This window comes from Podarcis erhardii (genome assembly GCF_964252035.2).
Source record: "Podarcis erhardii genome assembly, chromosome: 1".
NCBI classification, from domain to species: domain Eukaryota; kingdom Metazoa; phylum Chordata; class Lepidosauria; order Squamata; family Lacertidae; genus Podarcis; species Podarcis erhardii.
In genome coordinates, this window is record NC_138497.1 from 116,380,492 (window position 1) to 116,394,343 (window position 13,852).

At 38.5% G+C, this 13,852-nt stretch overlaps 1 protein-coding gene across 3 annotated transcripts; it reads right to left on the reverse strand.

Moving 5' to 3' along the window:
• Positions 1–427: 427 nt before the first annotated feature.
• PJVK (pejvakin) lies at positions 428–13,847 on the reverse strand. 3 transcript variants are annotated; one of them, XM_081849060.1, is made up of 7 exons: positions 13,401–13,847; positions 9,598–9,772; positions 6,606–6,801; positions 6,318–6,459; positions 4,972–5,089; positions 4,316–4,408; positions 428–1,544 (listed from the first exon to the last, which is right to left on the reverse strand). In XM_081849060.1, the coding sequence occupies exons 3-7, from the start codon at positions 6,722–6,724 to the stop codon at positions 1,243–1,245; spliced, it is 774 nt and encodes a 257-aa protein (XP_081705186.1). In that variant the 5' UTR covers positions 6,725–6,801; positions 9,598–9,772; positions 13,401–13,847; the 3' UTR covers positions 428–1,242. The 3 variants fall into 3 exon arrangements, with proteins under 3 accessions (XP_081705186.1, XP_081705185.1, XP_081705184.1); XM_081849059.1 differs by having other exon boundaries at positions 9,598–9,785; XM_081849058.1 differs by lacking the exon at positions 13,401–13,847 and having other exon boundaries at positions 9,598–10,428.
• Positions 13,848–13,852: the final 5 nt, after the last annotated feature.

Here is a 13,852-nt window from a genome sequence, read left to right on the forward strand (position 1 = left end):
AAGAGGTTGACATATTATCCGCTGCCACCACTGCCATGTCCTCCAGCATACGGTGAAAGTAAAGTGTGTCATCTGTGTGGAAATAGCTATGTACAAGCTAGATACTGTATTACTGATTAACTGCACAATTCTTGGACAACTTAAATGCCAGTTAGGTCTCCCCCACGGTGTTTATATCAAAAACCAAACAGCACTAGAGTCAAGAAAGAATCCAGGGCTCAGTGGGTGTGCTATATTCAGATCTAAAGAGAATCAGGTGTTTAATCCCTTCTATTTTTACAAATGCATTGGTAGATAAATATGTAGCAGAAATTCTAGACAACCCCAGCAGTGCCAATTTTAACATGCGGTTTTAAACACAGTGGCAGATACTGCCACCTAATGGCTAGATCTCAATGATAATAGTATTGCATACATACATCAGATATGTAATTGACTCGTTTATTCCAAAATTATATAGCTTTCTTACAAAAAATATTGTCAAATACATCAAAAGGCACCAAATAACAGCAAGTCTAACATTTAAAAAATACTGAACTTGCTCTATATTAATGATAAATATGGACTAAATAGGAGACAGATGTAATTGGGGGTGACATTGGCAAATTTTAATGGAAACATTTATGTCATACTAAGATTCAATTCAATTTTTATTTCTCTGTTTAACCAGAGCAAAGACAAACATTTTCGTAATCTGATATTTCAATTAAATATTTATGCCATTAATAAATAATTCATATCTTTTCATTACTGTCTTACTGTGGTGTAGTTAAGGTGAAACACATTCTTGCCTTTAGACAAAAGCCAATGTTTCCAAATTACTCCTACAAATAATGACTTCTAAACATAATTTACACATTTTTTAGATTTATTACAAAATGCTATTGTGAATTTTTTAACTCGGATGTGTATCTCTTAGCTATGTTACACTATGCAGTTAGAAAGAACTAACCAATAACAGAGCATATGTGGGAAGCCATTATATCAAGTTCTATTTTGCATTCCTTTAAAAACACGGAAGGAGAAAAAAGCATTTGTGGCTCCATATTTTGCAATCAAAATGCATGAGAAATTCCATGGCACAATCACACCTAAATATATGCATGGGTTTAATCCAGGCCAAGTCGGTTGTACTTAGATCTTCCTGACCTCAAAGTGGAAAAGTCAGGTGTGACTTAATTTCAGTGGATACTAAGTGCAAGCAACAATCTGGATCCAACCAACATGCATTTCCAAAAATTTTCATTTCACTCTCTTGTGCCAGAGGTCAAAACAAGGCACAGCATGTAGTCGTACAAACTTTTGTCCATTAAAAGAACACTCAAGACAACCATAGACAGTTTCTCTTCTGGAGCTTCCCATTCCACACAACGAACAAGGACCTTTGGGGATGTGATTGTTAAGCAAATTCACTCGTATATGGGCCCCTTCTCGGAAATAGTTCGTGGAGACATCCGTCATGCTTGCAGCTTTTTCATAGTAGTCTGTGAAAAGGTCATCTAAGTAATTGTCTGAGTGAGCAATGATATCCATTACCCTTTTTTCTGAAGGGGAAAAAAGGACACAGACACAAAGAAAAAGATTGCTAAATCCAATAGCACATTATCTAGTCAACCACCGACAAAAATACAAACTCTTCATTCAGCCCAGAGTGTGGGATTCCACAACCGCGTCCTGTAAGCAGAAACAAGGAGTTTCACTTGCATAAGGGGGCTTTCCCTCCCTCCCCCCCATTCCCCCCAAATTGGCTCTGATGTGGAAGGGAAGAACCCCCCGGAACAGTGATGTGTGCATTCCAGCTGGCAAGCTGAAATGTCCTGATGGATTGCCTTAGCACAACCTTGAATTCCTCCCATAATCTACAGTCATTGTTAAATCCTAACAAGTTCATAAATATAATAGCATAATTTTACCTATAGAAAGTATCCATCTTTTTGCACAATGGGTTGATTGACACGTCCCTTGCTTTATTACTTACAAATGCAGAACAAGTATGTCACCTGCAATAGTGTCAGTTCCCAAAATTGAAGCAGTCAAGTTAAAATGTTTAGGTTTCATATGTCCTGCCTCTAGTTGGATATATTATTGAATTTTTGTTACGGTTTACTTGTCTTTGTGGTTCTATAATAATTTGAAAGCTTGTTTTAAAAAATGAAATACAGTGGTACCTCGGTTTAAGAACAGTCCGCTTTAAGAACGATTTGGTTTACAAACTCCGCAAAACCAGAAATAGTGTCTTGGTTTGAGAACTTTACCTCGGTCTAAGAACAGAATCTGAACGGTGGAAGGGCACCGGTGGCGGGAGGCCTCATTAGGGAAAGCGTGCCTTGGTTTAAGAACGGTTTTGATTTAAGAACGGAATTCTGGAATGGATTAAGTTCGTAAACCGAGGTACCACTGTATATAAAAAACGTGGAGCAGCTTTGAACCAGTTTATTTGTGGGATAACTTTATATGCCTGTTTGACTACAGTATTGTGGTCAAGTTCTCTGGGTTCACAAATGGCCGCAACTGCAGCTGGTTAAAGGTACTTCTAGTCAGACTACCTGGGGGACGCGGGGGACGCTGTGAGTTAAACCACAGAGTCTAGGACTTGCTGATCAGAAGGTCGGCGGTTCGAATCCCCACGACGGGGTAAGCTCCCATTGCTTGGTCCCTGCTCCTGCCAACCCAGCAGTTCGAAAGCACATCAAAGTGCAAGTAGATAAATAGGTACCGCTCCGGCGGGAAGGTAAACGGCATTACCATGTGTTGCTCTGGTTCACCAGAAGCGGCTTAGTCATGCTGGCCACATGACCCGGAAGTTGTACGCCGGCTCCCTTGGCTAATAAAGCGAGATGAGCGCTGCAACCCCAGAGTCGGCCACGACTGGACCTAATGGTCAGGGGTCCCTTTACCTTTACTTGTCAGACTTCCTGGGCCTCCAATAACAAAGTTGGACACAGAAACACTCCCAGCCTGCATACCTGCTCTTTCAAGGAGAGTGCAGCCCCATTCAAGACATGAAACTGACCAATTTCTCAGGCATAGGACATGTATAATATGACTAATGTCGGACAGGCCCTGACTCAATTGCTGTGCACTAAGCCCTACCTGTCCATCCAAATACATCCACAGCTCCAAATGAAAAGGAATCAGTTGTGTGAATCAGCTGTTCAGTAGCTTGATCGTATGACAAGCATAGCACAATATTGTTGATTTCCAACTCTTATGATATCTTTATTAGGCCAGCAAAAATATTTAGGACTCTTCATTAAGCTACACTGCAAGCAAAGCTAAAAACAGTGGGGAGAAAAATATTTGGTGGTAAAGCCATCTCTGCATCTTGATCACAGAGTGGGCAGATTCACACAATACATTTAAAGCACTGTAGTTGGGGGACACGGGTGGTGCTTTGGTCTAAACCACTAGGCCTAGGGCTTGCCGACTGGAAGGTCAGCGGTTCAAATCCCTGCGATGGGGTGACAAAGTGCAAGTAGATAAATAGGTACCGCTCTGGCGGGAAGGTAAACGGCGTTTGACAGGACTTAACTGTCAGGGGTCCTTTACCTTTTTAGTTGATTAAGGCTGCTGGAATCTGTAGCTTGGCAATGGGAAACAACAGTTCCCAGGATTCCTTGGGGAATGTCAAATGCTTTAAATGTGCATTGGATATGCTTCAAATGTATGGTAAGGTTAGGAGATAACATACATTCAAATGAGGCCCCTTTGGTGTCATGTAGGTATCAGGCTACACTAAGGCCTGTAAGGAGGGTGGGCAGAACAAGGGCTGATTCTCCAAATCAAGGGCTGATTCTGGGACCACAAAAACTAGGTGTTGTAGGTGCAGAGATGGTTATATACCCCCTCATTTTTCTTCTTTTTTCTTTATTTACTAACTAGCCTGATTAAGAATTCTGGAGCACTTAACACTATTTTGCGATATTTTTCTGCTCTGCTAAAAGTATTTGCTTAATAATGGACTCTGGAAATATTATGCCCCAATGTGGCTACCTTCACTTTTGTGTGTGTCATATTATTGCTGTACATCATGAAAGGTCTTTAAAGAGTAATAAGTATAATCTTACTGTACAACTGAAACAATTAAAAAAATTATTTTTAAATTAAGCAAATTCATTATTATGGTAATTATAATTAAAAATTGATGCACTCTGCATATTTTGAAATCTCTGCAATTATTTTAAGTGTGTGTGTAAAATACTTCTCAGTGCAGCTATATGCATGAACTTCAGCATCAACCATAATATGAAATACTATTAAATACATTACCAATCAAATTAATTAGTGAAATGCACATAAATATCAAACCTCATACTTCGATAAAACAGATTCCTTAATTTAATTAGTGAAAATGTTCTTGATGGCTCTCTTTCAAATCCTCCTTTTGATTCTGGAGTAACACAGAGCTCTGGGGAAAAAATTACATATATTTTAATTATTCAGAAAAGCACAATTTCATAATACAGTTTATTATTATTAATGAAAATTAGTTTTTTAATTTTATAGAAAAGTTATATTAAATAAGGCAAAACCACAACACAAAACTGAACACAAACCAGCTGATTCAGCAAGGGTGATTTTTTTTTAGGTGGAAGCAAACTTCCAGGTACAGAATCATTTGCGTCCATTATCATCCAAATTCAGATGCAAATCTAATACAATATCCATCACCCTGCATGGTACGGATGAGGCTCTGATTTCCATCTGTCTTGCAATGCACATGTGAATGTCTGTCCCACTACTGTCCCTGGATTTGAATCTACTGGTAGATGTTACTGTGTGTGCCCTTGCAGATGTGTGTACCTGGAGGGTATGGATGCAAGCCCTGAAGTGAATGAGATTGCTAACCACAAGTACACAATAAAGCAAGAATATAATGTTTATAGCATTCCAGACTAAACATTCCCAATCTCAGAACAAGAACAATGTAAAATAGTAATTGCACTCACAATTGAAAAACAGACTACTTACCAAAATTACCATCCAAGTGAATATAAAGTTCAAACACACTAAATGCAATAGTTGTATGAGCAGGAAAGACAATAGCTTTGTCACGTCCTTTGTAATTATAGTCATCAATGATATGAAACTATTTTTAAAAAGAAAGATACAGTGTTAACATCTGTATTGAAAACATTTTGAATAAAAATGCAGATTAAGCTAAAGAAGTATTGGAAATATAACACATAATATGACTCTTTTTTAACTTTAATGTCAAAGCCAACCAGTGGAAGGCTAGTATTTCACTATGGTAGAGATGATGATGATGATGATGTTCTAATGAAATTAGAACAATTTTCTCAGTTGCAAAAGATGCCCTTCAAAACTGAGAAGCAAATCAGGAAAAGAGGATCCACAAGTCTGTGCACAAAATGAATTATAGTGCTTACAAAACTCCCACATTATCTCAGTGGATGAGTAGGGTGGCCATGTGCACCAATAAAAAGAGGGCACAGGTTTGCATATGCTAATTTATATGTAAAATGCAAATTTGGAAATAATTTCTATAACTTAAATAGAAATACAATGCATCTCACCATAAGTGGGGAAGACTGTGACCAGGTAACTTGTGTGCCTGCTCAGCCTGGTGTCCAGAAGCTAACTTCCCCTGTTCTCTCTTCTTTAGGTTGTTTATCTTCAAACTGGACTTGGACCAGACAACCCTTCAAATAGAGGACTGTAAAGTAGGAAGGACACATGGCCACCCTATGGAACAGGCAGGTTCATGGGGGCACAAAATGTACACACATAGAACTGTCCTGTCCACCACTGATGTAAGCAGGACAGCCCAAAAAGGTGGCGGTGGGGTCAGTCTATGTGTGCATCAGAACCGCCTCACCCAGATTGGGGTGTATATCTTTAATTGGACAAGCTTCTATTTAATCTTTGGGTTAAAGATAACTTTGTCAGCCAGAAAAGAATGATCTATCTATGCTACACACAAATCATGTGACCACCAAGACAGATTCTGCATAACTTATTTTTTTGTTTTGGATTAGTCAAATTAGAATTATTTTATTTGGGCCTTTCCTTTTTTTGATGTTTAAATCTCTTCCTCTTTAAAGATCCTCAACTCTTGGTAATAATATGATTTCTACACATAGGCAACAAACCTGTATAGAGTTAGGTGTTCTTAAACCGGATGATAAACATTTCATTATTCATAATTATTTAGTTAGTTATAAAATTATTTATGAGCTGTCTTTTGGCCCCAAAAGGACCCCCAAGGTAAATTACCATTTAAAAAGTTTATCTATCGATCGATCTATCTATCTATCTTTAAAGTTAAAAACATGCTTTAAAACATGCTCACTTACCCTCATTGTGTCACCTCTCATGCCAGCATGCACAGACAGTGAACATTGTCGTGTCGTTCGAATACTCTCCATGACCACACAAAGAACTGTCCTCTTACTTTCTCGTGACTGACGAACAAGGCAGTGCTCAAAATTCATTTTTCTGCAATAAAGGGACACATAATCCACATAGTTTCATATTTCTCCTATTTATGGCACCTATAACCCATATTGCACCCACATTTTAGTGCTCATTTGTCAAGTGCTGCTTAAATAGTCAAACAATGGAAACTACGGTATAATACCAACCTACTGGTAAGTTCTCTGAGTAATGTTGGTACCTCAACCTCATGTTTAGTTACAATGCCAAAGGAAGCCTTCACTGCAAGAGAATCTGATCCAGTGATATTGACCCCAGCGGAGTTCATAATAGGATTTCCTCGTCTACCGTTGAGCGCTACATCTGATTTATCTTCATAATTCAGTAACTGGTAGGATGAAATACCTAAGGGAAATAGGCAGCTTATTGAAGTCTGGAATTAAGTTCCTATATAATATTAATCTGAAACATGGTTTATAAAAACTGCACACCCATTAGATACTAAAACATTATAATATGTTCAGATTCTCATCTCTTACAGCCTGAGCCTACCCATATGTACTCAACCAGTAAGTGTTCAAAGAAGAGAGAACTATTCCCATATATGTGTGCATAGGATTGCAGCCTTAATTACTTTGTGGATTACCTCTTGTAAAACTACTTTGCTTGCTGTACTTAACAAGAGTAAGAAATAAGTAGGTATGCTAATATGATCAAGCTGCCAAGCCAACGGCTCAGGACAAGCATCTGTTAAAAATATTAACAATGAATTACTCATAATAAAATAGTCTCAGATCAAAGGATTTTTAAAATCCTCATCTCTTTTCCACTTAAAAGCCATCTGAAAACACTTCAAGAGATGTTCAGATTATCGTGCATGGACACCAGCAAATTTCAAGGAAGGAGTTGCATAGTTGGGAGCCAGCTATCTTAGTATGTCTCTTGCAAAGTTTATCCCACTTGTATTCCTTGGCAAATATTATTATTTAGAATTCTCAGTTGAGATATAAACATTTTGACAAAATTAAATAAAGTTTGTGAGTCTAGGCCCCACCCACGCTTGGTGATAAAATTAAGATACATGGACACAAGTATTTCAGGTTAATGGGCTTAAAAAGGCCACAACTTTATTGGTTACAGAATGTGAGTGTTATTGGCTTAGGCACTGGATCCGAACAGACTATACTTGACTCCTGCCCACTCTGCAAGGAGTCACACAAGGGTTAACAACCTGTAGGGGGAGCTTGTTGATGCGGATCAACTAGAAGCTTTCCCCTAGAGTAACGGGGGGGGGGGGGGTGTCGTGTCATGGCCCTAGCCACCACCTGGGTATCGGACAGGAACCACAACCACCGGATTCCTTTAATGGAATACCTTCAAGGGGAGGGGTAGGTGATGGCCACAACCTCCCCTCCAACACACAAAACATTTTCCAATGCCTAACCGCCAAACCTTACAAAGTTGTAATGATTTGCTACGAGGTAGGCAAAAATCAAGTGGCTGATGTCAATCTGCCAAGCGGAAAAAAAATCCTACCAGGCTCCTTGGACAACCAAGGCGAAGTCCATAGCAAGGTCAGGAGCTGAGCAAAACCTAGAGGGAGGGCGGGCAGGTGATCCGAGGAAGGCTGGAACAACAAGGGAGGGTCTGTGTGCCTGTGGCCGTTTTCAAATGTGTCTAAACCACTCCCCCCGCTAGACGGGTTGGCTGGCTCACTGGGGGGCATGACGCGGGCCCAGGACTCAGTGATGCAGGGGGGCTTGGCCATGCCCCCCTGCGAGCGCGGGAAGTGATTCCTGCTCACAACCCCTCCCCTCTGGGAAGAAGAGAGGCTTTCCAGAACAAACATGGAAACAATGGATGACATTTTAAAATTACTTGAATGCAGACCAAGTGACCAACCCAAAACCATGTCTGACTCCTCTGCTAGGCTTAAAATATTACTATTCAAATATCCTAACAAAGGATACTGTTTTCTGCTATTACCTCTCTTTTCCTGGAATACGGAAAGAAAGTGAATCTGTCATTTAAAATACAGTATAGGTGAAGGGTTGCATGTCCATCCCATTAGTATTATGTTCATATTCAAAATATGTAAACTGCAGTGGTAAAAAATATTAATTGCTACTTATTTTACTTTGAAGAGCATTGAGCTGTTGACAACAGACACGGAAAGCAACTGAGCTGCCTTCCGTAGAACAATTACCCTAAAATAGCATCACTTTATTAATTATGTAATAACTTAAATTGTGTATAATCTCAGAATACCACTGACATTTAAAGCTAAAATATTTTGGACTGGATCCTGTTTAAATCAGTCACATTTAGGTTCTATTGAAATCAGTTGCAATCTTTTGCACACTTACATACACATCCCGCATCAATGGGGTTAGCTTTTGGGTAGAAATGTATAGGATTACACTGTAAATTGTCTATCTTTTACTGTCAGAAATTGCTTTTGCTATTTGTTTTTGTTAAAGGGCAATGTCTCCCTTAGTTTCTTGTCTGTTATGTAGGATGGCATATAACCTGCAGGGTGGTCTTCTAAAAGACTGTGAGCAGCATTATACCCAAGAAGTTCCCTGTGCCTACAAGGACCTAGAGAATAGATTTTAGAGAACCTCAGGCATCCCACTTCACTGCCATATTACTTCAAATTAAATAACAGCTCTAGGGAGCTACATATCACGTGTACAAAAAAAGTTGTGAACAGATGTGGAAATGGTATTGTCATGCAGTGATCTCACTCCTCTGTAACAGTGGATAGCTGATATTATATGCTATACTGTATTGGATATTAATGCAGCAATTCTAAGCACACTTACTAGGAAGTCCTAGTGAACTCAATGTGATTGGTAAATAAACAACTTAGAACACACTGAATGTAAGTGACAGATGTTATATAACACAGAACGATTACACCAAAAATATAAAGCAAATTTGTAATGAATGCTGAAAAGTACTCAATACATTATCAGTGAAACCTCCTAAAATGTCTTCTTCAGTCTTTTACTAAATGCAAACATTAAATGCTTTTTCACAAGATGCTAGTTTATATTGTAGACATACTGTTTGATTCCTCTAAAACAGCATAAGCAGCAAATTCCATATTGTTTTGCATTTCCCCTGTTCAGTTATGTCTCTGAAAATTAGCAGATCATATTTTTATAAGCTTTCAAGAAGTTTAAAAAACAAACTTACCAGCTGAAATTTCTTTCTCTCCTTGAAGAATGTCTTTTAGGCTGAATGGCGTTGAAACAAATTTGGATCTTCTTGAAATAAGACAACTTTTCTTCTTAATAACAAGACTGAGGGGTTGATATTTATCAGCTTCACTGAGGCTACGAACAGGTACTAGTCGACCTCCATCGCCAACCTGCTTAACAAAACTTTTGGTAGCAGCAGCAAACATATTACGCAGACGCAGTAAAAAAAGAGAACTCTTATCAATTGCAGTTGTCAAACCATACAGCCATATTAAAAACCTTTTAGCATTTCTATATTAAGTAATACAGGACAAACAGCTTCCTTTGCTATTATATTTAACAGGAAGGGAAGCACTAGCATTGTTTTAACCATCCAGCTTCTCCAGGGTATTATTCAAGAATTCTCTTTCATTGTCCTGCCATGTTCAAAACAATGAATAATACATTAACAAAGTAAACTGATACAGCAACATTCAGCTGTATTAGGGCAATACTTTTCTGTAGTACCAAATTAGCTTTCACATAACTTAGAAAGACTCCTGTCTTAAATCAGAATTGCTCCCCCCCCCCCAATCTTACAACATACAGCTGAGATCTGATTGAATAAATGTGTCTACTCAGGACTGTCTTAAGCATATGCGATGCTGGGGTGCAAAGATCCGCCCGGCGGCGGCCCCCCCCCCCGGTTGCCCAATCCCAGGCGCACAGGAGTGCAGAGCTGGCCGGTCACCTCAGCATCTTGATGGCTCGGTCGCCCCCAAACTTGCGGTGCAGAGCCACCCACAGCAGAAGAGCCCACCGTGGCAAACCGACCGATGGGCGGGCTCTTCCCCGGACTCAACTCTTTTCTTTTTTTAAAAAATAATTTTTATTAGTTTCCACAATAAAAAATATATAACGTATCACATTTTCAGCTTTAACAAATTTTCCAATTTTGGACTTCCCTCAGCCTCTCTGACAATCATCCGAATTTGATTTTTAGGTACACAGTTCTTAACTTCACTATTGCCTTTCAAAAAACCTTTTAAAAACTGTTTTTCTTTTTTGCAATATCTCTTTAACTTTTACAGAGCTTCTTTAAATGCCACTAACGTTATTTCTCTATCACTTATGTCTTCCCAATAGTCCGCTAACTTTCTCCAGTCCTCGATAAACTTTTGATCTCGTAGATATCTGATCTTCCCTGTCAATTTGTCCAGTTCTGCATAGTCCATCAACTTTGTTCTCCACTCCTCTATTGTTGGTACTTGTTCTTGTTTCCAGTTCTGGGCCAGTAATATTCTCGCCGCTGTTACTGCATATTGGAAAAGTTTACAATCCTTTCTATTTATTTCATTTCCTATAATTCATAAAAGAAAAGCCTCTGGTTTCTTAACAAATGTATATTTCAACATTTTTTTCAGTTCATTATAAACCAACTCCCAGAAGCTCTTCACTTTTTTACATTCCCACCACATATGGTAAAAAGTGCCCATCCTTTTCTTTACATTTCCAACATTTTTTACATGTTTTATACATTTTTGCAAGTTTCACCGGTGTAATGTACCATCTATACATCATTTTCATTATATTCTCTTTTAATGCTGTACATGCAGTAAATTTCATATTTTCATTCCATAATTTAATCCAATCATCCATTTGTATATTATATCCAAAATCTTTGGCCCATTTTATCATAACCGATTTAACTTCCTCATCTTTTATGTGCCATTCTAGCAGGATTTTGTACATTTTAGATAATATCTTAAATTCATTCTTTATTATCTCCATTTGAAATTTTGACTCTTTCTCTGCATATCCATATTCCTTAAAATCCTTCTTAAACATTTCATTTGTTTGTAAATAATGCAACCAGTCATATACATGCTCTTTTGCCTCTTCATAAGGTTTCATTTTCCATCTCCCCCCTTCTTTAACAATTAACTCTCCATATGTAATCCAATTTTTCCTCATATTAATTTTTTTAACACTCATAACCTCTAATGGGGACAACCAGTGTGGAGTTTTTGGCTCGAGTAGGTTTTTATACCTATCCCACACTTCTTTCAACGATCTTCGGAAAATGTGGTTCTCACAGCCTATATGACCTTTCTTCTTTCCAGACCATAAATATGCGTGCCACCCAAATCTATTATCAAATCCTTCTAAGTCTAACAATTCTGTATTGTCTAATTTTATCCATTCCTTCAACCAGCAGAGACATGCTGCTTCATAATATAATTTCAGGTCTGGCAGGGCGAAGCCTCCTCTTTCTTTCGTGTCTGTTAGTAATTTAAATTGAATTCTAGGCTTCTTACCCTGCCAAATATACCTTGAAATTGATCTTTGCCATTCCTTAAAAATAGCCGTCCCTCTGATTACTGGAATTGTTTGGAACAAAAACAATAATTTTGGCAGAACGCTCATCTTTATCGTTGAAATCCTTCCCCACATCAATAGTTTCATTCGTCCCCACACCTCCAGATCTTTCTTTATTCCGTTCCACACTGGTATATAATTATTCTGATATAAATCAATGTTCTTTGGGGTTAACCATACACTAAGATATTTCACCTTCTTCACTATTTCTATTCCTATTTGCTGTTGCATTGTCTCTATCGTTTCTTGGTCCATATTCTTAGCAATTATTTTAGTCTTTCTCTTACTTAGTTTAAAACCTGCTACTTGACCAAATCTCTCCACCTCTTCCAGAATATTTTTAGTACTCTCTAGAGGTTCTTCCACCGTTAAAACCAGATCATCGGCAAAGGCTTTAACCTTGTACTCATTCCGGCCTAATTCTACCCCTTTTATTTCTTTATTTTCTCTTATAGTATTTAGAAAGACTTCTAGGACCATGATGAATAACAGTGGCGAAAGTGGACACCCCTGCCGCGTACCTTTGCTTATCCCTATTTCTTCCGTAATCACATTGTTTACTATTAACTTAGCTCTTTGTTCGGTATAAATTGCTTTTATTCCATTAAAAAATTCCTTCCCCACCTCCATAAATTCCAGATTTCTTAACATAAAGTCCCACGATATATTATCAAAGGCCTTTTCTGCGTCCACAAATATTAACATTGCTTGTTTCTCATTCCTGGCAGTCAAGTATTCCAAAATGTTAATTATGTTCCTTATATTATCTTTCATCTGTCTGCCAGGCAAGAAACCTGCTTGATCTTTATGAATAACTTCTTGTAATATTGTTTCCCCGGACTCAACTCTTGGGCCCCGGACTCTTGGCCTGGCACCCCTGAGAGCCCGGCGCCCTGCACCCCTACCGCCTATGGGTAAGACAGCCCTGTGTCTACTATACGGTAACCCCAGAGTGCTTTTTCTGCTAAAGGTTATTCAGTCCAAATTGTCCTCTGAAGATCTCCACCAGTTAGTTAATGGCATGATTTTGAATCTTTGTAGCATTACATTTTAACTCTCTCTATGTCTAGATCATGAAAACCATTTATTTGGATGAATTAAGGTGATAACTTGAATTTAATCTCATAAATTGTTGTTATGTTCTTATTTATTTATTCCATGTATATCCTGTCTTTTCCCTGGGGCAGAAGTGAGAACTGTCCATAGAAAATATTGGCGAAATATGAGGTTTACCATTGCTGCGATTGGGCAGCAGGTGTCCATCTCACCACTTACCCCCACCTCCATACACAACGACATAAGCAAAAAGTACATAGAAGTGATACCTGATCCGAGACAGGAACAACCTCCAAGGGTATTGTCACTGACAAAATGCATGCATGCCATACTGCCACATCTGGTTATTAATTTGGTCTTTTATGCTTTATTCTGTTAACTCACCCAATTTTACAAACACAAAAACTTTAAAATGTAAAAAGCTTGATCTCTTCCTGAAGATAGAACTCTCCCTTGCATCCCGAGTTCGAGTATCTTTGAAGCCCATGACACCTTTGGTAAAGGCTGTTATCCAATTGGGAGCATTCACAGGCAAGCGTTTCCCAATTGTTGGTGTTTATACTACATTGTTTTAGATTTGCTTTGAGACAGTCTTTAAACCTTTTTTGTTGACCAGTTTTCCATTTTTAAGTCCGGAATAGAGTAATTGCTTTGGAAGACGATCATCAGGCAGCCACACAACATGAACAGTCCAACGAAGTTGATGCTGAAGAATCATATTGCTTCTCAGTATACAGTGGTACCTCTGGTTACGTACTTAATTCGTTCCGGAGGTCCATTCTTAACCTGAAACTGGTCTTAACCTGAAGCACCACTTTAGCTAATGAGGCCTCCTG

What these genes read in the sequence shown, in the direction of transcription:
- PJVK (XM_081849058.1), bottom strand. Translation starts at nt 9,808, where the DNA reads ATGTTTGCTGCTGCTACCAAAAGTTTTGTTAAGCAGGTTGGCGATGGA. An exon ending in TCACTTGGATGGTAATTTTG is followed by an intron (nt 4,409 to 4,971) that starts GTAAGTAGTCTG and finishes TTTTTTCCCCAG; the next exon opens with AGCTCTGTGTTACTCCAGAA. An exon ending in AAGGAATCTGTTTTATCGAA is followed by an intron (nt 1,545 to 4,315) that starts GTATGAGGTTTG and finishes TTTCCCCTTCAG; the next exon opens with AAAAAAGGGTAATGGATATC.